Source organism: Rhinoderma darwinii, chromosome 10 (assembly GCF_050947455.1).
Source record: "Rhinoderma darwinii isolate aRhiDar2 chromosome 10, aRhiDar2.hap1, whole genome shotgun sequence".
In the NCBI taxonomy this organism is placed as follows: Eukaryota; Metazoa; Chordata; class Amphibia; order Anura; family Rhinodermatidae; genus Rhinoderma; species Rhinoderma darwinii.
In genome coordinates this window covers 102088555-102112048 of record NC_134696.1, presented here as the reverse complement: position 1 = coordinate 102112048, position 23494 = coordinate 102088555, and the positions used below count along the sequence as shown (strand labels likewise).

General features: G+C 42.2%; 1 protein-coding gene across 4 annotated transcripts in view; it reads right to left on the bottom strand.

The window, feature by feature from the left end:
- Nucleotides 1–22751, bottom strand: part of HPN (hepsin) — a 28466-nt gene extending 5715 nt beyond the window's left edge. The window contains exons 1-11 of one of the 4 annotated variants that reach the window (XM_075840437.1): nucleotides 22635–22751; nucleotides 20972–21083; nucleotides 12567–12640; nucleotides 11404–11484; nucleotides 10859–10957; nucleotides 10454–10495; nucleotides 9446–9575; nucleotides 7179–7301; nucleotides 6657–6697; nucleotides 3287–3452; nucleotides 3008–3198 (exon numbers count right to left, since the gene is read on the bottom strand). In XM_075840437.1, the coding sequence (XP_075696552.1) occupies nucleotides 3008–3198; nucleotides 3287–3452; nucleotides 6657–6697; nucleotides 7179–7301; nucleotides 9446–9575; nucleotides 10454–10495; nucleotides 10859–10957; nucleotides 11404–11419 (808 nt within the window). In that variant the 5' untranslated portion in view covers nucleotides 11420–11484; nucleotides 12567–12640; nucleotides 20972–21083; nucleotides 22635–22751. Of the gene's footprint in view, nucleotides 1–3007; nucleotides 3199–3286; nucleotides 3453–6656; nucleotides 6698–7178; nucleotides 7302–9445; nucleotides 9576–10453; nucleotides 10496–10858; nucleotides 10958–11403; nucleotides 11485–12566; nucleotides 12641–20971; nucleotides 21084–22525; nucleotides 22607–22634 lie in introns of those variants that run through there. The other 3 variants (XM_075840438.1, XM_075840439.1, XM_075840440.1) reach the window with 3 other exon arrangements.
- Nucleotides 22752–23494: the final 743 nt, after the last annotated feature.

Here is a 23494-nt window from a genome sequence, read left to right as displayed (position 1 = left end):
CCTGAGTTACATCCTGTATTATACTCCAGAGCTGCACTCACTATTCTGCTGGTGGAGTCACTGTGTACATATATTACATTACTTATCCTGTACTGATCCTGAGTTTTATCCTGTATTATACTTCAGAGCTGCACTCACTATTCTGCTGGTGGAGTCACTGTGTACATACATGACATTACTTATCCTGTACTGATCCTGAGTTACATCCTGTATTATACTCCAGAGCTGCACTCACTATTCTGCTGGTGGATTCACTGTGTACATACATTACATTACTTATCCTGTACTGATCCTGAGTTTTATCCTGTATTATACTTCAGAGCTGCACTCACTATTCTGCTGGTGGAGTCACTGTGTACATACATTACATTACTTATCCTGTACTGATCCTGAGTTACATCCTGTATTATACTCCAGAGCTGCACTCACTATTCTGCTGGTGGAGTCACTGTGTACATACATTACATTACTTATACTGTACTGATCCTGAGTTACATCCTGTATTATACTCCAGAGCAGCACTCACTATTCTGCTGGTGGAGTCACTGTGTACATACATTACATTACTTATCCTGTACTGATCCTAAGTTACATCCTGTATTATACTCCAGAGCAGCACTCACTATTCTGCTGGTGGAGTCACTGTGTACATACATTACATTACTTATCATGTACTGATCCTGAGTTACATCCTGTATTATACTCCAGAGCAGCACTCACTATTCTGCTGGTGGTGTCACTGTGTACATACATTACATTACTTCTCATGTACTGATCCTGAGTTACATCCTGTATTATACTCCAGAGCTGCACTCACTATTCTGCTGGTGGAGTCACTGTGTACATACATTACATTACTTATCATGTACTGATCCTGAGTTACATCCTGTATTATACTCCAGAGCTGCACTCACTATTCTGCTGGTGCAGTCACTGTGTACATACATTACATTACTTATCATGTACTGATCCTGAGTTACATCCTGTATTATACTCCAGAGCTGCACTCACTATTCTGCTGGTGGAGTCACTGTGTACATACATTACTTATCCTGTACTGATCCTAAGTTACATCACATCCTCTATTCTCCAGAGCAGCACTCACTATTCTGCTAGTGGAGTCACTGTGTACATATATGACATTACTTATCCTGTACTGATCCTGAGTTACATCCTGTATTATACTCCAGAGCTGCACTCACTATTCTGCTGGTGGAGTCACTGTGTACATACATTACTTATCCTGTACTGATCCTAAGTTACATCACATCCTCTATTCTCCAGAGTAGCACTCACTATTCTGCTAGTGGAGTCACTGTGTACATATATGACATTACTTATCCTGTACTGATCCTGAGTTACATCCTGTATTATACTCCAGAGCTGCACTCACTATTCTGCTGGTGGAGTCACTGTGTACATACATACATAACATTACTTATCCTGTACTGATCCTGAGTTGCATCCTGTATTATACTCCAGAGCTGCACTCACTATTCTGCTGGTGGAGTCACTGTGTACATACATTACATTACTTAACCTGCACTGATCCTGATGCCGGATACAAACGAGCGTGTGCATTTTGCACACGCAAAAGGCACTTGACAGCTCCGTGTGTCAGCCCCGTATGATGCGCGGCTGGGTGGTTTTCGCGCAGCCGCCGTCATTATGACACTCCATTTGGATGTTTGTAAACAGAAAAGCACGTGGTGCTTTTCTGTTTTCATTCATCCTTTTGACTGCTGTTGCGCAAATCACGCGCGCCCCACGGAAGAGCTTCCGTGTGACATGCGTGATTTTCACGCACCCATTGACTTCAATGGGTGCGTGAGGCGTGAAAAACTCAGAAAGAACGGACATGTCATGACTTTTTCGTCGCGGACCCACGCGGCGTAAAAATCATGCACATGTCTGCATGGACGTATATCCCGTTCATCTGAATAAGCCCTGAGTTACATCCTAAATTACACTACAGAGCTGCACTCACTATTCAGCTGGTGGAGTCACTGTGTACATACATTACATTACTTATCCTGTACTGATCCTGAGTTACATCCTGTATTATACTCCAGAGCAGCACTCACTATACTGCTGGTGGAGTCACTGTGTACATACATTATATTACTTATCCTGTACTGATCCTGAGTTACATCCTGTATTATACTCCAGAGCTGCACTCACTATTCAGCTGGTGGAGTCACTGTGTACATACATTACATTACTTCTCCTGTACTGATCCAGAGTTACATCCTGTATTATACTCCAGAGCTGCACTCACTATACTGCTGGTGGAGTCACTGTGTACATACATTACATTATTTATCCTGTACTGATCCCGAGTTACATCCTGTATTATACTACAGAGCTGAACTCACTATTCTGCTAGTGGAGTCACTGTGTACATACATTACATTACTTATCCTGTACTGATCCTGAGTTACATACTGTATTATACTCCAGAGCTGCACTCACTATTCTGCTGGTGGAGTCCACTCCAACACTGTAAATCTCAATGCAGGATTTCATAATGCTAAAGTAATAATTACGTATATAGATTTTTTTTAGAGCGGAATCAATATTTTCATAGGCTACATTTCACCAACATTCTTAAAGTCGCATGAATATTTAAAACAAAGATGATACATACATGTAATATGGCAATAGTGTAAACGATTCTTGCCCAGTATTGATTGCATGTTACACAGCACAATAATCATAATAATAATAAAAAATAATAATAATAATAAATAATAATAATAAATAATAATAATAATAAAATATTATGATAATAAATAATAATAAATAATAATAATAATAAAAAATAATAATAATAATAATAATAGCACAATATAACATATCTCTGCAGTGCCATCTACTGGTCAGGCTTGCTACTTCACTTTTCTTTTTATAAGTTACCAGTTCCTCAGTATTTTTTTTTCTATATTCCTCTATAACACATCCCATAGATAGTTGACACTGATATAACATGTAAGGTAAAGGTTTCCACCTGTGAGTGTGAGGGGGGTGAGAAGATGCACCAGGGCTATGTCATTGCTGTTTTCTTCACTGTCTGTATATATAAAAGGCAAGTATCCGGCATGATATATAACGCTCTTCACACTGTGCACATATCCGCGGGGTGAAAGATGCGATACTCCCCCTGCAAACACTGCCCAAAGACTCGCCACGCGGTTTCTCCTGAGGACACAGCAAAAGTAAAACAATCGATTACATGGGATGCAGAATAGACTTGTGAGGTTCCCCTCATTGTTGTCTATTTACTTACTCTGGAAAGCAGTGCGCCGCAGTGAGGACCCACTCACTGGATATTAAAGAGCCCCCGCAGAGATGGGCGCCATCGTATCTCAAGCTGACCTGCCACGGCCACTGACCAAGGGCGGCATCTTGTCCCCCCACAATTCTGTCCACTGCCATCTTCCTCCGTCCACAATCTGAAGACCCAGATAAGAAAGGAGGTCACACATGAGAATGTACCTCTGAATATGTGAGCCCCTTAATATGTGAGCCCCTCAATATGTGAGCCCCTTAATATGTGAGCCCCTCAATATGTGAGCCCCTCAATATGTGAGCCCCTTAATATGTAAGCCCCTCAATATGTGAGCCCCTCAATATGTGAGCCCCTTAATATGTAAGCCCCTCAATATGTGAGCCCCTTAATATGTGAGCCCCTCAATATGTGAGCCCCTTAATATGTGAGCCCCTCAATATGTGAGCCCCTCAATATGTAAGCCCCTCAATATGTGAGCCCCTTAATATGTAAGCCCCTCAATATGTGAGCCCCTTAATATGTGAGCCCCTCAATATGTAAGCCCCTCAATATGTAAGCCCCTCAATATGTGAGCCCCTCAATATGTGAGCCCCTTAATATGTGAGCCCCTCAATATGTGAGCCCCTTAATATGTAAGCCCCTCAATATGTGAGCCCCTTAATATGTGAGCCCCTCAATATGTAAGCCCCTCAATATGTAAGCCCCTTAATATGTGAGCCCCTCAATATGTAAGCCCCTAAATGTGTGAGCCCCTCAATATGTGAGCCCCTCAATATGTAAGCCCCTAAATGTGTGAGCCCCTCAATATGTGAGCCCCTCAATATGTAAGCCCCTTAATATGTGAGCCCCTTAATATGTGAGCCCCTCAATATGTGAGCCCCTTAATATGTAAGCCCCTCAATATGTGAGCCCCTTAATATGTGAGCCCCTCAATATGTAAGCCCCTCAATATGTGAGCCCCTCAATATGTGAGCCCCTCAATGTGTAAGCCCCTAAATGTGTGAGCCCCTCAATATGTGAGCCCCTCAATATGTAAGCCCCTCAATATGTGAGCCCCTTAATATGTAAGCCCCTCAATATGTGAGCCCCTCAATATGTGAGCCCCTTAATATGTAAGCCCCTTAATATGTGAGCCCCTTAATATGTAAGCCCCTCAATATGTGAGCCCTTTAATATGTAAGCCCCTCAATATGTGAGCCCCTCAATATGTAAACCCCTCAATATGTGAGCCCCTCAATATGTGAGCCCCTCAATATGTAAACCCCTCAATATGTAAGCCCCTCAATAATGTAAACCCCTCAATATGTGAGCCCCTCAATATGTGAGCCCCTCAATATGTGAGCCCCTTAATATGTAAGCCCCTTAATATGTGAGCCCCTTAATATGTGAGCCCCTTAATATGTGAGCCCCTTAATATGTAAGCCCCTCAATATGTGAGCCCTTTAATATGTAAGCCCCTCAATATGTGAGCCCCTCAATATGTGAGCCCCTCAATATGTGAGCCCTTTAATATGTAAGCCCCTCAATATGTGAGCCCTTTAATAAGTAAGCCCCTCAATATGTGAGCCCCTCAATATGTAAGCCCCTCAATATGTGAGCCCCTCAATATGTAAACCCCTTAATATCTGAGCCCCTCAATATGTGAGCCCTTTAATATGTAAGCCCCTCAATATGTGAGCCCCTCAATATGTAAGCCCCTCAATATGTGAGCCCCTCAATATGTAAACCCCTCAATATGTGAGCCCCTCAATATGTGAGCCCCTTAATATGTAAGCCCCTCAATATGTGAGCCCCTCAATATGTGAGCCCCTCAATAATGTGAGCCCCTCAATATGTGAGCCCCTCAATATGTAAGAACCTCAATATGTGAGCCCCTCAATATGTGAGCCCCTCAATATGTGAGCCCCCTCATAATATGTTAGCCCCCTCTTTATGCCTCTGAGTCTATTCCACCCGATGATCCGCCATCAATCTTGTATCAATTAATATTTGTGAATTGTCGCAGTAATGACACTCATCAGATCTAATCATTCTGGAACTTTCTAATATAATTATCATTTCAATTCCCCACAGTTTATACAATTTCTGCTTGCTTTCAGTGAATGAAATCATTCTTGTTCACTTCCAGAGGCTAAAAAAAAACATCCTGACCTAATACTTCTCATAGTTCAGGGTTTATTACAATTGTATCCAGTCTAGACAATCCTCTGTGAGCTAAACACATCAGTAGCATAAATCTCTCTCTTGTCCTGATCGTTTGTTACAATGTATCAGTGCAGGTAAAATGTATCATTCTGGAGTCCAGGCTGTCAGTCTCTCAGATAATTGTCAAGACTGGATACAATTATAACAAACCCTTAGGCCCTGTTCACACTGAGTTTTTTGGTGCTGTTTTTTAAGTGGAAACCACGTCTGAAACCGTGCCAAATAACGGCTGAATGCGCCTCCCATTGATTTCAATGAGAGGCGGAGGAGTTTTTTTCACACGAGCAGAAAAGGACGCTCGCTGGAAAAAGAAGCGTCATGCCCCTTCTTCAGGCGTCTCTCTCTCTGAACTCCCATTAACATTAATGGGAGGCAGAGAAAGCGTTTTTTCGCTGCGTTTTTTGCCCGCGGCACTCAATGGCCGCTGCCAAAAAACGGAGCGAAAAACGCGGCAAAGAGAGTGCAGGCAGGTCAAAATCTGCCTCAAGGAATTTTGAGGCAGATTTTTCCACCTGCAAAAAAAACTGTGTGTGAACAGGGCCTTAGCTGTGAAAAGTATTTTTCATCCTTTGAATAGATGTGTATTGCTCCTATTCACTGACAGCAAGCTCAGATCTTAAATATGGTGAGTAATTGAAACATAAAGTCTATTAGAAAGTTGCAGAACAATGAAGCTTTATTTGCATAAAATCGAAACATCTCTTTAAGGGGATAACAGGAATTTAAAGGGGTTTTCCAAGAACAGATTTTTTTCCTTTTCCTTAGGACAGTCCGTCAGTGTGTGACCGGTGGTGGTCCGAGCAGAACGAGTGGTGGTCCGAGCAGAACGAATGTAGCTGAGCTGTAATACCAGGCACTGCTGCATGTACATATGTCTGCATAAATATTAAAGGGACCACGGCACTCCAGAGGTCGAACACCCACCGATCATACGCTATGACCTATCCCAAGGACAAGCTAAAAAAGTCTTTTTTTTTTTTTTGTGGAAAATCCCTTTAAGTGTCAAGAGTATAAAAAAAATAATCTTCTTCTCGTAAAACATCGGCATCTAAATGTAAAACACCGGCCGATGTTCTGATCATTATCTGGACGTCCCTCTGGTTGGAGCCGTAACCTTTCTGTGTGACCAGGCTTATGTACGGGGGACTTATTATGACGTTACCTTGACACTGAACGGAGAGAAACTGACCACTTGGGCACTCGCTGTGGAGGAAAACAGAAAATCGGAGTTATGCTGATAATGATTCATTTTCTAGACATCATATATTCTATAGACAAGGCCATTTTACAATATGAAGCACCATATGCATGTATAAATCCATAGGCAGTGAGCACCCCCTAGTGGTGGCTATAGAGTGAAGTCAGAAAACCAGATTCTCCTACACAGATATATGATGTATTAATAACACAACCTGACATAGGCAGCCAATCCAGGTTTAAGTTGATCACTGAATGATCTTAGATTGTCTGGTTTCAAGGTGCATACTGCCTAGCAACCACAATGTTATGAATGGGGTTGTCAGGCTTTTTGTCCCTAGCAACCAGTCTGTCTTGGATGACTCAGGTCTTATAATGAGGGATTATTTGGGGAATTTTGGGGATTTGAGGATCGTAGGGACGTCTGCATTCACCATTATAGCCATGGCATTGAGGCTCACAGATACCGGCGGCCACAGACACTTACCACACAGTCAGCACATCTTGAAGTCTTTTGGCGCTGCCTAACTGAGATTTCTGAATACAATAATACCCTGAAGTGCCATTAGCTCCTGCCACCTCCACTCGAAGCACCTGGTGGCTCATGGCCCTAAGAAGACAAAATGGAGAATTATAACACTGACGCCAAAAGACTTTTATATATATATATATATATATATATATATATATATATATATATATATATATATACCTGATACAAAATAGTAACAATATCAAATGGCCATACATATAAGATATGGGTCCAATAGCAACACTTAAAAATGGGGCCCTTTATGGTGTATGTACAGTATACTTTACAAAAACCCTGCTTGTGCTGATCCTGAGTTACATCCTGTATTATACTCCAGAGCCGCACTCACTATTCTGCTGGTGGAGTCGCTCTGTACATACATTACATTACTTATCCTGTACTGATCCTGAGTTACATCCTGTATTATACTCCAGAGCTGCACTCACTATTCTGCTGGTGGAGTCACTGTGTACATACATTACATTACTTATCCTGTACTGATCCTGAGTTACATCCTGTATTATACTCCAGAGCTGCACTCACTATTCTGCTGGTGGAGTCGCTCTGTACATACATTACATTACTTATCCTGTACTGATCCTGAGTTACATCCTGTATTATACTCCAGAGCTGCACTCACTATTCTGCTGGTGGAGTCGCTCTGTACATACATTACATTACTTATCCTGTACTGATCCTGAGTTACATCCTGTATTATACTCCAGAGCTGCACTCACTATTCTGCTGGTGGAGTCGCTCTGTACATACATTACATTACTTATCCTGTACTGATCCTGAGTTACATCCTGTATTATTATACTCCAGAGCTGCACTCACTATTCTGCTGGTGGAGTCGCTCTGTACATACATTACATTACTTATCCTGTACTGATCCTGAGTTACATCCTGTATTATACTCCAGAGCTGCACTCACTATTCTGCTGGTGGAGTCACTGTGTACATACATTACATTACTTATCCTGTACTGATCCTGAGTTATATCCTGTATTATACTCCAGAGCTGCACTCACTATTCTGCTGATGGAGTCACTGTGTACATACATTACATCACTTATCCTGTACTGATCCTGAGTTACATCCTGTATTATACTCCAGAGCTGCACTCACTATTCTGCTGGTGGAGTCACTGTGTACATAAATTACATTACTTATCCTGTACTGATCCTGAGTTACATCCTGTATTATACTCCAGAGCTGCACTCACTATTCTGCTGGTGGAGTCGCTCTGTACATACATTACATTACTTATCCTGTACTGATCCTGAGTTATATCCTGTATTATACTCCAGAGCTGCACTCACTATTCTGCTGGTGGTGTCGCTCTGTACATACATTACATTACTTATCCTGTACTGATCCTGAGTTATATCCTGTATTATACTCCAGAGCTGCACTCACTATTCTGCTGGTGGAGTCACTGTGTAGATACATTGCATTACTTATCCTGTGCTGATCCTGAGTTACATCCTGTATTATACTCCAGAGCTGCACTCACTATTCTGCTGGTGGAGTCACTGTGTACATACATTACATTACTTATCCTGTACTGATCCTGAGTTACATCATGTATTATACTCCAGAGCTGCACTCACTATTCTGCTGGTGGAGTCACTGTGTACATACATTACATTATTTATCCTGTACTGATCCTGAGTTACATCCTGTATTATATTCCAGAGCTGCACTCACTATTCTGCTGGTGGAGTCACTGTGTACATACATTACATTACTTATCCTGTACTGATCCTGAGATACATCCTGTATTATATTCCAGAGCTGCACTCACTATTCTGCTGGTGGAGTCACTGTGTACATACATTATATTACTTATCCTGTACTGATCCTGAGTTATATCCTGTATTATACTCCAGAGCTGCACTCACTATTCTGCTGACGGAGTCACTGTGTACATACATTACATTACTTATCCTGTACTGATCCTGAGTTACATCCCGTATTATACTCCAGAGCTGCACTCACTATTCTGCTGATGGATTCACTGTGTACATAAATTACATTACTGATCCTGTACTGATCCTGAGTTACATCCCGTATTATACGCCACCTAAATATAAAATCATCCTCCATATTAATGCAATCAAAGTTTATTCTGTAATTCTGCTATTCTGGAATGTTGGAAGGTGGCTTATATTAGTAGGGGGTGGAGTGGTCACATGGCTATATGGAGAAGCCTGTGGCACCTGATAAGTCCCATCTCTTCACAGCTTAGCGTCGCCACTTCTGCGTTGGATAAGGACGAGCATACCAGCCGCCATATTTTTTCTCGCTCATCATACACAGTGAGCCGATGATCCGGAGGATTCACCTGAACTGAGACATTGAATGACAACATGAGGCCTTTCTAGAACTAGTAGAGTTTCATATATCAAGCCAATGACCTTGACCAGACTGAAGGTTGGGTTGGAGTGACTCCTCACACGTTCTACAAAAGTTCTCTAGACATGGACCAGTCCTGATGTTAAGCCAAGACACACAATATACGTGTACCACAAGAGTCCAACATTCGTTCTATGGATCCTTGGTGATGGGATTAGAAAACCAACCGTTTGGAGAATTTCTTTGGGTGGAGTCATAAATAGAGCATTTTTAGTAATTCAGTAATGCCGTAAAAGGAGGCGGGGCTGTGACAACCAACCTTTAATCTCAATCCCATAGAGATCAGTTATAACTAAAGTGATGGGAAATTCTGCGCTAGGATTAATCACTAAAGCAAGATAATTATCTACAATAATTGGAGTCACCCTTTAAGTTATTTTTTACTAAACAAGTTACTCATGTGAGCAAGCTTTATCATTATTCATTTTTTTCCCACAATAAATGTTGTGCTTACAGGTTCTCCCATTGCTAGGACTTCCAGTGATCAGCTGAAATCTATGGTAAAACTGGGCAGTAAGTGAGCAATTCTCCTGCAGCGCCACCACAGGGGAAATGAGGCATTACACAGTGCCCATTGAAATCAATGGGCTGTTTATGTAATGTTCATATGTGCCAGGTCCTCCAGAGTGAGAGACACTCATTGAATCAGCTCTCGGCTCTAACGAAGGTCCCAAATGAGGGACCCCATAAATGATCTCTTGCTACACTAAAAGGATATTTGAAAGGTTTTCTAAAGAAATATACCAAATGCTTAAAAAAAGAGCCCAACTCTACGTCACACATTCCATTCGACTTATGGGAAGATGGATTACCTGCATAGAGATTTGCGTTTTCGTTCCCCAGTACATATGTCACTGTGAAGAGAGAACAGGTGGCTGTTGGTATCAGGCAAAAATTTCAATTCTCCGTGGGGTCGATAGTTATATTATAACTCTGAGTGATTGCTCCTCGAGGTTCCCACGTCAGTCACATAGTGTTTTATATGTAATACATCCAGTTTCCCACAGTGAAAAACCCAAATAACCTTCAACTGGCAATAAATCTTGCTGCTAATAGTCATGCACAGAACTCATTTTTTAGGATTGGTCTCAAAAACTAGGGTAATACAAGCGCCCGGACCATAGGGGCTGCATATGAGTCTTTTGTGGGCCTCAGATTGGTTCTCAAATCTATGGACTCCATAGATCTATTGATAGTAAAGATTAGAAGCCTCTTACCAACGGCCCAAATTGTGACCCCGATTCCAGCCAGAGAGATGAAAATACAGATTGTCACTCCAAAAATCCTCAGGGGGGTCCAGTGACAGCCTTTACCCACTGCATCCAAAAAGACAATGATTAATAAAATGTTACATATAGAAATCAAACAAAATCGTATGAGCAAATGTCAGAATAGAGACCTCTTACATAGACCCTGCTTGTTGGTTTAGGAAGGGGGTAATTTAATTGTATGGCCAATGAGTAGATTAAAATAGAATAATAGAGATGAGGGCTTTGTTGGGTGCTGAAGTCAATATTCTTCTCATTGCCATCATTATAATAGCTGTAAACGTTCACCGACCATCAATAATTAGATGATACAGCTCATAACACACAATCTTCACAGCACGCTGTAGAGCAAGGTGATTTTCTTAGAAATGGAATGCATTGTAGAGACATCTAGTGGCCAAAGTGATTACTGCAATACTTCATAATTCATAAGAAAATAAAAAAAAAACACATGCAAAAATGGTGTTATTTACGGTAAATGTCCATAAACTCACCGTCTTTCTGTACCATTTCTGAGGACCGGTCAGGTAAGATCACAAGAATGTACAATACGTCTTTCTAGATGTCCAGACACCCTGAAACCAAGGCATGAGTAAGCAATGTAATAAGTGTCCACCTGCCGATACCATCTATAAAAGACTCTTTGTCTTCTGTCCAGCACAAATTAATGACATAGTCCTCCGATTATTCATTCTCAATCCAAAAACTAAACCCCAAAGGCAAAGAAAGAGACACCGCTCCTTTAATTCCCACAAAGTATTAAGGAATTTTGGACCTAAGAAAGTGTTTGGAACGGTAGATGTTGTCTTAAACCTACAGTATCCGTAAGAGACAGACATAGAATTCTTAAGTTTCGAGTGGAGAATAATTTTCTGTAGATATAAGAATTAGTGAACTGCTATGAGAATGACGGAGGATATTCTCATCCTTACACAGGGAGTTGAAGAATGAGAATGACCGGCATGAGAATGATTGTGGGAACGGTGTGAGAATCACTGGGGTGACAGCAAGCTCCCTAGTGTTCTGCTATGGAATTGCTCCCTATAGAAGAGGTAATGTTCTTCCCCCACCCTCCATTGTAATGACTACAGGCTGCTGTTTATGGAAGCCTGTAGTATGTGAACAGGACACAGTCCATCATAAACAGCCTATATTTTACTGGCCAACACTAGGGAATTTGAGACTCCCAGCAGTTTTGCAACAATAGTGGTGCAGTGGTAGCAGTTGCTTTAGGCCCCGGTGCCTGAAGGGGGCCCAGGGGCCCTTCTGCCACATAAAAAGACGGCAGTTTAATAATTGGCGCATGGTACGTGATGGGGCCCTGTTACAGATTTTCTTGTAACGTCTCTATGTATTTCTATGCATTAAAGTAAAGATTGCTGCATACGATATAACTGAACGGCCACTGTTTCCAAAAATCAGTACAGATGTAGCCAAGTTGATCTTGACTCTGATAACTTGCTGCAGCGTGAGATCACACAGCAAAAGCCATTGAAGAGCCATCAAAAAGTTATTTTCCTGACACTGTGTATTTAATGCGTTAAAAGTCAAGATAAAGATGGCTACGTCTTTGGCACCAAAATGGCCGCATACGATAAATAAAAGAACTTCAACCTATTTGTTCTTTGCTGGGTGACCTCTTTTTGGGATCGCTTACCTTACTGGATCTCTGCTGCCTGTTCCCCCTCAAATCTCAGGCGAGGAGGTCGGGGGTCTGAGGAGACCATTCCACTGGAAAGATAGAGGAGGAAGGACGTGAAACAACAGAGAAGTGACAATGGCTGATAAGAGGAGTCAGAAGGGGAGATGGAAGGGGGACAGGGGACAAGGGAAGTGGACGGAAAGTTTAAGAAGACGCCAAAACTTTTAGAAGACGGAAGAACTTGAACCTGGAAGAAGAGACATTCAGAGACAGACAAGTAACTTTGTGTCCTGGAGGGATCAGGTGTGGAAGGTATGCAGTCTATGGAGAGGGGGGGGGAGAGGCAGGACGACACGAGGGGAGGGGAGAACACACAACCTGTGACAACACGTTGATCCCATCCCCCTCACACACTTAGAGGGGATTCACTTTCCGCTTCTCAATTTTCACGAAAGACTTCCATAGGATTCTGCAAGGAGAAGAACTGACAGATCCTCCTGCCTTAACCCCCCACCGCTCTCCCTGATCATGCAGAATAGGAAATCTTATCCAAAGGCTTCCATTCACTTCAATGGAGATTGACCACACATGTCCCCCCCCCCACCTCTCCTCTGATACTGCATGCTGGGACTTGTAGTCCCTTGAATACTGCAGGTATTGCTGAGACTTGTTGTTCAACAACCACCCTATGGACAGAGTGCAGCTAGTTTTGCAGTCATGACAGGACAAGCTGGAACTTGTGGTTCCTCCACAGATGAAGAGTCACATAGATTGAAGTATATAGATCAAACTTGCCTATTTCGGTATATTAGGGTTTGCTGGGACTTGTAGTTGCCCCTCAGTTGGAGAGCTATAGGTCCTTACTGACGGTCTATTACGGGCAAGAGAATAACTACAATAATTTATTGTACCGGATGGAAAAACTTTTCAAGGAGGACAGATTGGATATTCTCTCTAATGTTTGGTAAAGGGAACGTACAATAGGATTATTTACAATGCTGGTCTGCTGCCGCACTCAGATTTCTCGGAAAAAAAGGAAGGCAATCAGCGGAGGTCTGTACTTACTGACATCCAATATTTACTGACTCATTCATATATTAAAATGACAATAAAGATTTAACAACAAGGTTTAAATGCTGAATCTGAAAGACAACAGAAATAGATGTATATTCCTGCTCTGCTGCCTCTGGTGGCAGAAGGTGATATTATACTTAAAGGGCCCCAGGGTCAGATTGGGTCACCAAAAGATTCACCTGAAGCCCAGGTTCTGACATGATTACAGCCCCCCGCCACAACAGTGACCATGTGGTCCAGCAGAAGACTAACCCATCTAAGGTAGACTATGCAGGTCACTAGTTGCCGTTTTTGGGTTTATTCCCAATAATCAATGAAAAGAGTCCCAATTTCCCAGCCACCAGTCGATTAGTCGATAAGTGTCAATAAAGGCAGTTAAAATATAACTTTTATTAGAGTATCAAACAGACAGACAACACTGAAGAGTTAAAATTGTATCAAAAGACGGCCAGTATGTATCACAGGAGTCAGTGTGCATGTACCCAGCACATCGCTGGACACAGTGAGAGAGACTGATTCGGCAGCTGCAGACTGCCGTACATAGAAACAGTCTCCCACGAGTAGAAGCAATATCTGGCCCGTCAGTGATAGATTAAAATGGCGATAGCCCCCCCGACATGTTTCGCTGCAAGCGCAGCGTCCTCAGGGGATAACACGGGGCCCCTGTATTATACTCCAGAGCTGCACTCACTATTCTGCTGGTGGAGTCACTGTGTACATACATTACTTATTCTGTACTGATCCTGAGTTACATCTTGTATTATACTCCAGAGCTGCACTCACTATTCTGCTGGTGTAGTCACTGTGTACATAGATTACATTATTTATCCTATACTTATCTTGAGTTAAAGTCTGTATTATACTCCAGAGCTGCATTCAGTATTCAGAATTATAATCACCTGTGCAAGCTCTGTGCAGACACTGAGCAAGCAGGGAATGCTGTGAGATTTCAGCTCTGAAGCCTGAAGACTATATATTAACCCTATTTATAAACCATTACATAGTGTAATAAAGTGAATTATTGTGGAGTAGCGAGAAATTGTTACAATGTCATTAATGTTCCTGACACTTGATTGTAATTATTTGCACATCATTACTTTCCTCCGTCCGTTGTTACATTAGACCCTTGGGGTGAAGTTACCGTCTGGAGCACAGTGAACCCTGGAGGACTGATAGGGGGGAATGGACTTCTCACGGTCCAGCAATGGTTTCCCAATGTCAGCAGAGCCCAGACAGACGTCCGCCCTGTGCTGTCCAGTTCTTTTTTGGGTAATAATTAGCTTAAGGTGATCAGTTTTTGGAAGGACTTTACCCTCTGTTATGAGCGGTCACTCTGCCATATGCCCATGATCACACAACATGCCACATCACGCAGATCCTGGAGCCTCACTGAGCCACGGGGCAAAACCACGGCTCAAATGGTCAAAATTAACCTAAATGTAATAAGACAAAGTAGTGGAGATCATGAAATGTTTAACTCCAAGTACCAGTAACTCTGCAGTCTGGCTCTATCTTTTTGCTGTGGATTAAATCTATTGTTTCCTGTTATCAGCCATTTCATGTTGGGGAAAGCCTGAATGTAGTGTGACGAGTGACAGGAAGTGCTAAAACATCACTATTTTTTGTCACATTTCTCCAGAGACAGAGTATTTATATATGTTGCATATCAGCTGCTTCTCAAATTATTGTGCATTTTAGTGTTACTGGCCCTTTAAGGGCGGGTTCACACATAGCGGAATTTCACTTAAATTCCGCTGCGGACACTCCGCAGCGTTAATCCGCAGCGGAGCCGTTTCTCCATTGACTTTCACTTTAATTTAGCAGTGTTCGTTTACACGATGCGTACAATTCCGCTGCGGAGCATAGGCTGCGGAGCGGAATTTGGTGTCCGCAGCATGCTCTGTCTGTTGCGGAGCAGTGGCGGACTCATGGCGGAATTTCTCCATTGACTTCAATGGAGATTCAAAGTTCCGCAATGAAGTCCGCAGCTGTCATGCACATGTCATGTGTGCTGCGGATGCGTCTTGCTTTTTTAACTTGACATTTCTTCATTCTGGCTGGACCTATGTATTTCTAGGTCTACAGCCAGACTGAGGAAGTCAATGGGGCTCCCGTAATGACGGGAGCGTTGCTAGGAGACGTCTGTAAATAGTCACTGTCCAGGGTGCTGAAAGAGTTAAGCGATCGGCAGTAACTGTTTCTGCACCCGGGACAGTGACTACCGATCACAATATACATGTATCTGTAAAAAAACATATAAGTTCATACTTACCGAGAACTCCCTGGGTCTGTCTCCAGTCCGGCCTCCCAGGATGACGATTCAGTGTAAGTGACGGCTGCAGCCAATCACAGGCCAAGCACAGGCTGCAGCGGTCACATGGACTGGCGCGTCATCCAGGGAGGTCGGGCTGGATGCCGAAAGAGGGACGCGTCACCAAGACAACGGCCGGTAAGTATGAAAGTCGTTTACTTTCACTAGGGAAAGTGCTGTCCCTTCTCTCTATCCTGCACTGATAGGGAGAAGGGAAGCACTTTTCCCGCAGTCCGCAGCAGCTAGTCCGCATCAATGTACTGCACATTTTGTGCAGATCCGCAGCAGAATCTGCAACGCAGATTCTGTGCGGCATGGATGCGGACAGTTGCGGAGGAATTCCGCCATGTGTGGTCATGCCCTAAGACATTTAACTAGGTGAATAAAGTGGTTGTTTCTTTTTCCTCTCCCCAAAAAGGGATGATGGTAACATTGTGAATACTCCTAACAGGGGAAATACAGAGCAGATGGGGACCTCATGGAAGAAAGTAAAATGCTACCTCCTGATAATACAGGTTCATTTGACTCCCAAGGCAGACTAGTGAGTGCAGCTCTGGAGTATAATACAAGATGTAACTCAGGATTAGTACAGGATAAGTAATGTAATGTATGTACACAGTGACTCCACCAGCAGAATAGTGAGTGCAGCTCTGGAGTATAATACAGGATGTAACTCAGGATCAGTACAGGATAAGTAATGTAATGTATGTACACAGTGACTCCACCAGCAGAATAGTGAGTGCAGCTCTGGAGTATAATACAGGATGTAACTCAGGATCAGTACAGGATAAGTAATGTATGTACACAGTGACTCCACCAGCAGAATAGTGAGTGCAGCTCTGGAGTATAATACAGCATGTAACTCAGGATCAGTACAGGATAAGTAACTTAATGTATGTACACAGTGTCTCCACCAGCAGAATAGTGAGTGCAGCTCTGCAGTATAATACAGGATGTAACTCAGAATCAGTACAGGATAAGTAATGTAATATATGTACACAGTGACTCCACCAGCAGAATAGTGAGTGCAGCTCTGGCGTATAATACAGGATGTAACAGGATCAGAACATGATATGTAATGTAATGTATGTACACAGTGACTCCACCAGCAGAATAGTGAGTGCAGCTCTGGAGTGTAATACAGGACGTAACTCAGGATCAGTACAGGATAAGTAATGTAATGTATGTACACAGTGACTCCACCAGCAGAATAGTGAGTGCAGCTCTGGAGTATAATACAGAATGTAACTCAGGATCAGTACAGGATAAGAAATGTATGTACACAGTGACTCCATCAGCAGAATAGTGAGTGCAGCTCTGGGGTATAATACAGGCTGTAACTCAGGATCAGTACAGGATAAGTAATGTAATGTAAGTACACAGTGATTCCACCAGCAGAATAGTGACTACAGCTCTGGAGTATTACTACAGGATATAACTCAGGATCATTACAGGAAAAGTAATGTATGTACACAGTGACTCCTCCAGCAGAATAGTGAGTGCAGCTCTGGAGTATAATACAGAATGTAACTCCGCATCAGTACAGGATAAGTAATGTCATGTATGTACACAGTGACTCCACCAGCAGAATAGTGAGTGCAGCTCTGGAGTATAATACAGGATGTAACAGAATCAGTACAGGATAAGTAATGTAATGTATGTACACAGTGACTCCACCAGCAGAATAGTGAGTGCAGCTCTGAGGTATAATACAGGATATAACTCAGGATCATTACAGGATAAGTAATGTATGTACACAGTGACTCCACCAGCAGAATAGTGAGTGCAGCTCTGGAGTATAATACAGCATGTAACTCAGAATCAGTACAGGATAAGTAATGTAATATATGTACACAGTGACTCCACCTGCAGAATAGTGAGTGCAGCTCTGGCGTATAATACAGGATGTAACAGGATCAGAACATGATATGTAATGTAATGTATGTACACAGTGACTCCACCAGCAGAATAGTGAGTGCAGCTCTGGAGTGTAATACAGGACGTAACTCAGGATCAGTACAGGATAAGTAATGTAATGTATGTACACAGAGACTCTACCAGCAGAATAGTGAGTGCAGCTCTGGAGTATATTACAGAATGTAACTCAGGATCAGTACAGGATAAGAAATGTATGTACACATTGAGTCCATCAGCAGAATAGTGAGTGCAGCTCTGGGGTATAATACAGGCTGTAACTCAGGATCAGTACAGGATAAGTAATGTATTGTAAGTACACAGTGATTCCACCAGCAGAATAGTGACTACAGCTCTGGAGTATTACTACAGGATATAACTCAGGATCATTACAGGATAAGTAATGTATGTACACAGTGACTCCTCCAGCAGAATAGTGAGTGCAGCTCTGGAGTATAATACAGAATGTAACTCCGGATCAGTACAGGATAAGTAATGTAATGTATGTACACAGTGACTCCACCAGCAGAATAGTGAGTGCAGCTCTGGAGTATAATACAGGATGTAACTCAGAATCAGTACAGGATAAGTAATGTAATGTATGTACACAGTGACTCCACCAGCAGAATAGTGAGTGCTGCTCCGGAGTATAATACAGGATGTAACTCAGAATCAGTGCAGGATAAGTAATGTAATGTATGTGCACAGTGACTCCACCAGCAGAATAGTGAGCGCAGCTCTGGAGTATAATACAGGATATAACTCAGGATCAGTACAGGATAAGTAATGTAATGTATGTACACAGTGATTCCACCAGCAGAATAGTGAGTGCAGCTCTAGAGTATAATACAGGATATAACTCAGGATCAGTACAGGATAAGTAATGTAATGTATGTACACAGTGACTCCACCAGCAGAATAGTGAGTGCTGCTCTGGAGTATAATACAGGATGTAACTCAGGATCAGTACAGTATAAGAAATGTATGTACACAGTGACTCCACCAGCAGAATAGTGAGTGCAGCTCTGGAGTATAATACAGGCTGTATCTCAGGATCAGTACAGGATCAGTAATGTAATGGATGTACACAGTGACTCCACCAGCAGAATAGTGAGTGCGGCTCTGGAGTATAACACAGGATGTAACTCAGGATCAGTACAGGATAAGTAATGTAATGTATGTACACAGTGACTCCACCAGCAGAATAGTGAGTGCAGCTCTGGAGTATAATACAGGATGTAACTCAGGATCAGTACAGGATAAGTAATGTATGTACACAGTGACTCCACCAGCAGAATAGTGAGTGCAGCTCTGAGGTATAATACAGGATGTAACTCAGGATCAGCACAGGATAAGTAATGTAATGTATGTACACAGTGTCTCCACCAGCAGCATAGTGAGTGCAGCTCTGGAGTATAATACAGGATATAAATCAGGATCAGTACAGGATAAGTAATGTAATGTATGTACACAGTGACTCCACCAGCAGAATAGTGAGTGCAGCTCTGGAGTATAATACAGGATATAACTCAGGATCAGTACAGGATCAGTAATGTGATGTATGTACACAGTGACTCCACCAGCAGAATAGTGAGTGCAGCTCTGGAGTATAACACAGGATGTAACTCAGGATCAGTACAGGATCAGTAATGTGATGTATGTACACAGTGACTCCACCAGCAGAATAGTGACTGCAGCTCTGGAGTATAACACAGGATGTAACTCAGGATCAGTACAGGATCAGTAATGTGATGTATGTACACAGTGACTCCACCAGCAGAATAGTGAGTGCAGCTCTGGAGTATAACACAGGATGTAACTCAGGATCAGTACAGGATCAGTAATGTGATGTATGTACACAGTGACTCCACCAGCAGAATAGTGACTGCAGCTCTGGAGTATAACACAGGATGTAACTCAGGATCAGTACAGGATCAGTAATGTGATGTATGTACACAGTGACTCCACCAGCAGAATAGTGAGTGCAGCTCTGGAGTATAACACAGGATGTAACTCAGGATCAGTACAGGATCAGTAATGTGATGTATGTACACAGTGATTCAGCTGTTTTTGTAGATAAATTCCAATAAATAAACGTGTTCAGATATGGACATTCCTTTTAAGCAATCTTTAAATTAGACATTTATTATGTTATGTATATTTGTTTCAGTATTTTTTAAGTGATCAGTGTAAAACAGATCAGATAAATCACTTTATTCATAGGTTTAGGGTTAAAATGATCTTAACAATTTGCACACCGATATATCACTTGCAAAAAGAGATTTAGGATCTTCCTATAGATATTTACAGACCGATCACTAGTTACAAGAGAACAAACTAAACCAAAATTCTACAGCTGGAAACCAAGATAGACCATGACCATACTTCTCATTGCGACCTGTCACCACTGTCTTGAATTATCTGTACACCTATGGTTATCATATTCTTAGAATTGATTGTTATCTGTACACCTATGGCTATCAAATTCCTATAATTGATTGTAATATATAATTCAGGACACAGGAGTAGCTTACAACATCTTTCCATTGTGCCCTAAAATAGTTTACAACTACTGTATAAAAACCAATAGCAAGATAAGTTGACTCAGTACTGCCACCTTTCTACCATAGGCGGTACTGCAGCAACTGAACAAATTAATGCGGACCTGTCACCCTACTTTGTGGGTACTGTTTAAGGGCAGCATAGAAGGTGGCAGGTCTACTCTACTATTAGCCCCAAAAAATATTGTACCATTTCCTTTGTAAACACAGAAAACAACTGACTTAGGGGAGCACTCCCCCGTGTCTCCTCGCTCTAACCATAAATTACAATAGGGCAGCACAGCATGGTGATGGATCACGTAAAACAAGTGCAAAATTATTCACCCCCTAATGATGTATCTGAACAAGCAGAGGCTCCTGCTCTGGTGGACTGAAGCCATCCATATATTATATGGACGACCATTTATCTGAATGTCCGCCATGTGATAATACAATGTCCGTCTGGGTGTCAGGATCCGGGCCACATCTTAAACACATCTGGGGTAAAACAAGGAACTGAATCAAAGTAGCTCAAATTCAGCCTCACATCTGAAGTTCTCCATTGCTAAGACATGGCCTACCTGGGGTCCGGTGTTGATGCAATCCGGAGGGCCCCATGTCACCTTGCAGCCCACTGCTTCATCTCAGATTGCTTCTATGTCATTTGACTGGCAAGTTGTTGGATTGGTCTGCCTGAAAAAGAGTCTCCAATGAGGTCAAGAACGAAACATTGAAAGGTATAGACTGACAAAACGGCATTTCTGTATCCAAATGCCAACCTCATTCTTAGTCATCCTACAAGTCCTGCATTTCAGAGCCTCAAATCCGAGTCTTTAGAAACAGATTTTTTGGGCGTCTCGGCCCTGGATGACTACAGATAAAACATAGTTCCTACCAAGATTCTGGTTAAATACCAACATTTTTGGATATTTTTGGATTGAAGCTCTTAGTCTAAATATTATTCCCATTACCCAGTGAGCTTCTTGAAATAAAACTGACCATAGATCTAAAGATTCTCCACCAATCTGAAGATTATGCAGATATATTTCTTTGTGGACACTCCCCTTATCCCAAGCATCAAAATGTTACGAAATTGGCAAGATGGGGAACTTTTTTTCTATGAAAACCAAAGAAAGTCACCACCCTAGATGCCTGTAAGATGTTCCATACATGGGTAGAGCTGTGTGATGGCGGCTCCCACAATGGAGGAAGCGTGGTTGGTGTTACACAGGTGGGAAGAGGCCATGGTCCAGGGTGGTCAGGGGGAGGTCTGAAGCTCCTCTTGGTCAACATATTCCTTAATCCATTGCACTAAACACAATCTTTTGAGCATCATCCAAGAAGTCCAAACTAGTGACACAACTTTCTTCTCAAGTCCGACGAATCCTCATCTCATTTTCTTCTGTGTCCCTGCCCATTCAGTATAGTCAGGGCCGGACAAATTCCAAGAGTCAAGTAGCCGATGCATCTAGAGTTTTCCAACTGGCGTCCAACTTTTTGGGTTGTTTTCTTATAATTCCTTACAACGAAGACTGGCTTATGAAACAGTTTGGTAGAGTTGTGTAAACCACTGATCTCCAACGGGAAGCTCTTCAGCTTTCACAAAACTATAACTCCTATCAGTCTGCAGCTGTCAAAGCATGCTGGTAGTTGTAGTTTTGCAACATCTGGAAAGCCACAGGTTAGAGAACACTGGCTTAAAATAATAACTCTGCTACATTAAGTAGATAGGTCTTAAAGGTTGAGGTAGACGGGGGTCCTTTATGACTATGGCCAAAAGACCCATGTTGACCAAGAACTGGCCCTGGATGGAAGGGAAGGGTAACATATGTCACAAGTACAACTAATAGTAATGATGAGATCAAGGGTCTTACAGATGCATCAATGGTTCCTTACTATTGACCCCGTAGTTGCCATCATTAGAAGTAACATTTCCTTGCATTGCCCCACTGGTAGGCCATCATCCGATAGTCATATTACTTACCAACAAAAACTCCCTTAATTGGTGTTTGGTGAAACATAAACCAATCAGTGTAGAATATTTAGTAAATTTCATGTCCACAGAAGATTGATGAGACGGTCGGACACATCCACAGCCCCCTGTAAACCCTTACGGTCATGAGATCAGCTAATACCTGTAAACGATGACGTCACTTCTATCCAGCTCAGCAAATTTTGTATCAACCGGTCAATATTCATTAATCTACATATCGAAGAACTAAAATGTTGAGATCTGGAACATACCACGGGGGTCTTCAGTCAACGTAGCCAGCCGGAGGGTGAATCGGGAATATTCGGGCAGGTAGTACGCAGCTATTCTTTCCCTCCTGAGAGGGTTTGGTGTATCTGATGGGAAATCAAAGATGACCCTTCAACTGGACCCTGTCACTGATTAACCAGGAGGTACAGTCAATGTTCTGCGTTCTTCGTAATTTTATAACTAATCTTTAAAGGATCACGTGCTCCATATGGAAGACTTCAAAGAGATGCTTCTAAGAAAAAACATGGATGTTTTTGAATTTTAATATTAGATTTAACTTATTTTTGTTTTCTCTCTGTTGTACTGACTTGGGATATGGACTGTGTAGGTCTACTATAAGTCTACATTTTCCAGCAGGGTCGGCCTTGGGTTGGACGGTGCCCTGTGCAGGACCTTATTTTGGTGCCCCCTCATATGTTGTACTGTCAGACATGGCTCCATAGAAACAGCGCTAAATAATACTGTGTTCACCCTTCGTTATTACCGTCCCGACGTATTATCCTCCCGGTGTATACCTCCAACGTAGAGCTGAGTTGTATACCACTGCATAGGTATATAGTGGGATATATATTACTTAAAGGTTACCAAAGTATAAAATATACATATATACCAAGTGGTATAAGTTTTTTTACGGCGCACCGGCAGGTGTGCCGATCCGGCGTATGCAAAGATGACACATTTCTGGCATACTTCGTATTCATGAAGCCCTATGGATTGGTTCGGTGTAAGCTTTTCCGATGTATACACCTAATGTAGGGCAATAACGAGGTGTGTATACAGTCTAAGGGCTTATTCAGACGAGCGTGTAACTCGTCGCATGTATTTCAATGGGGCTGTTCACACG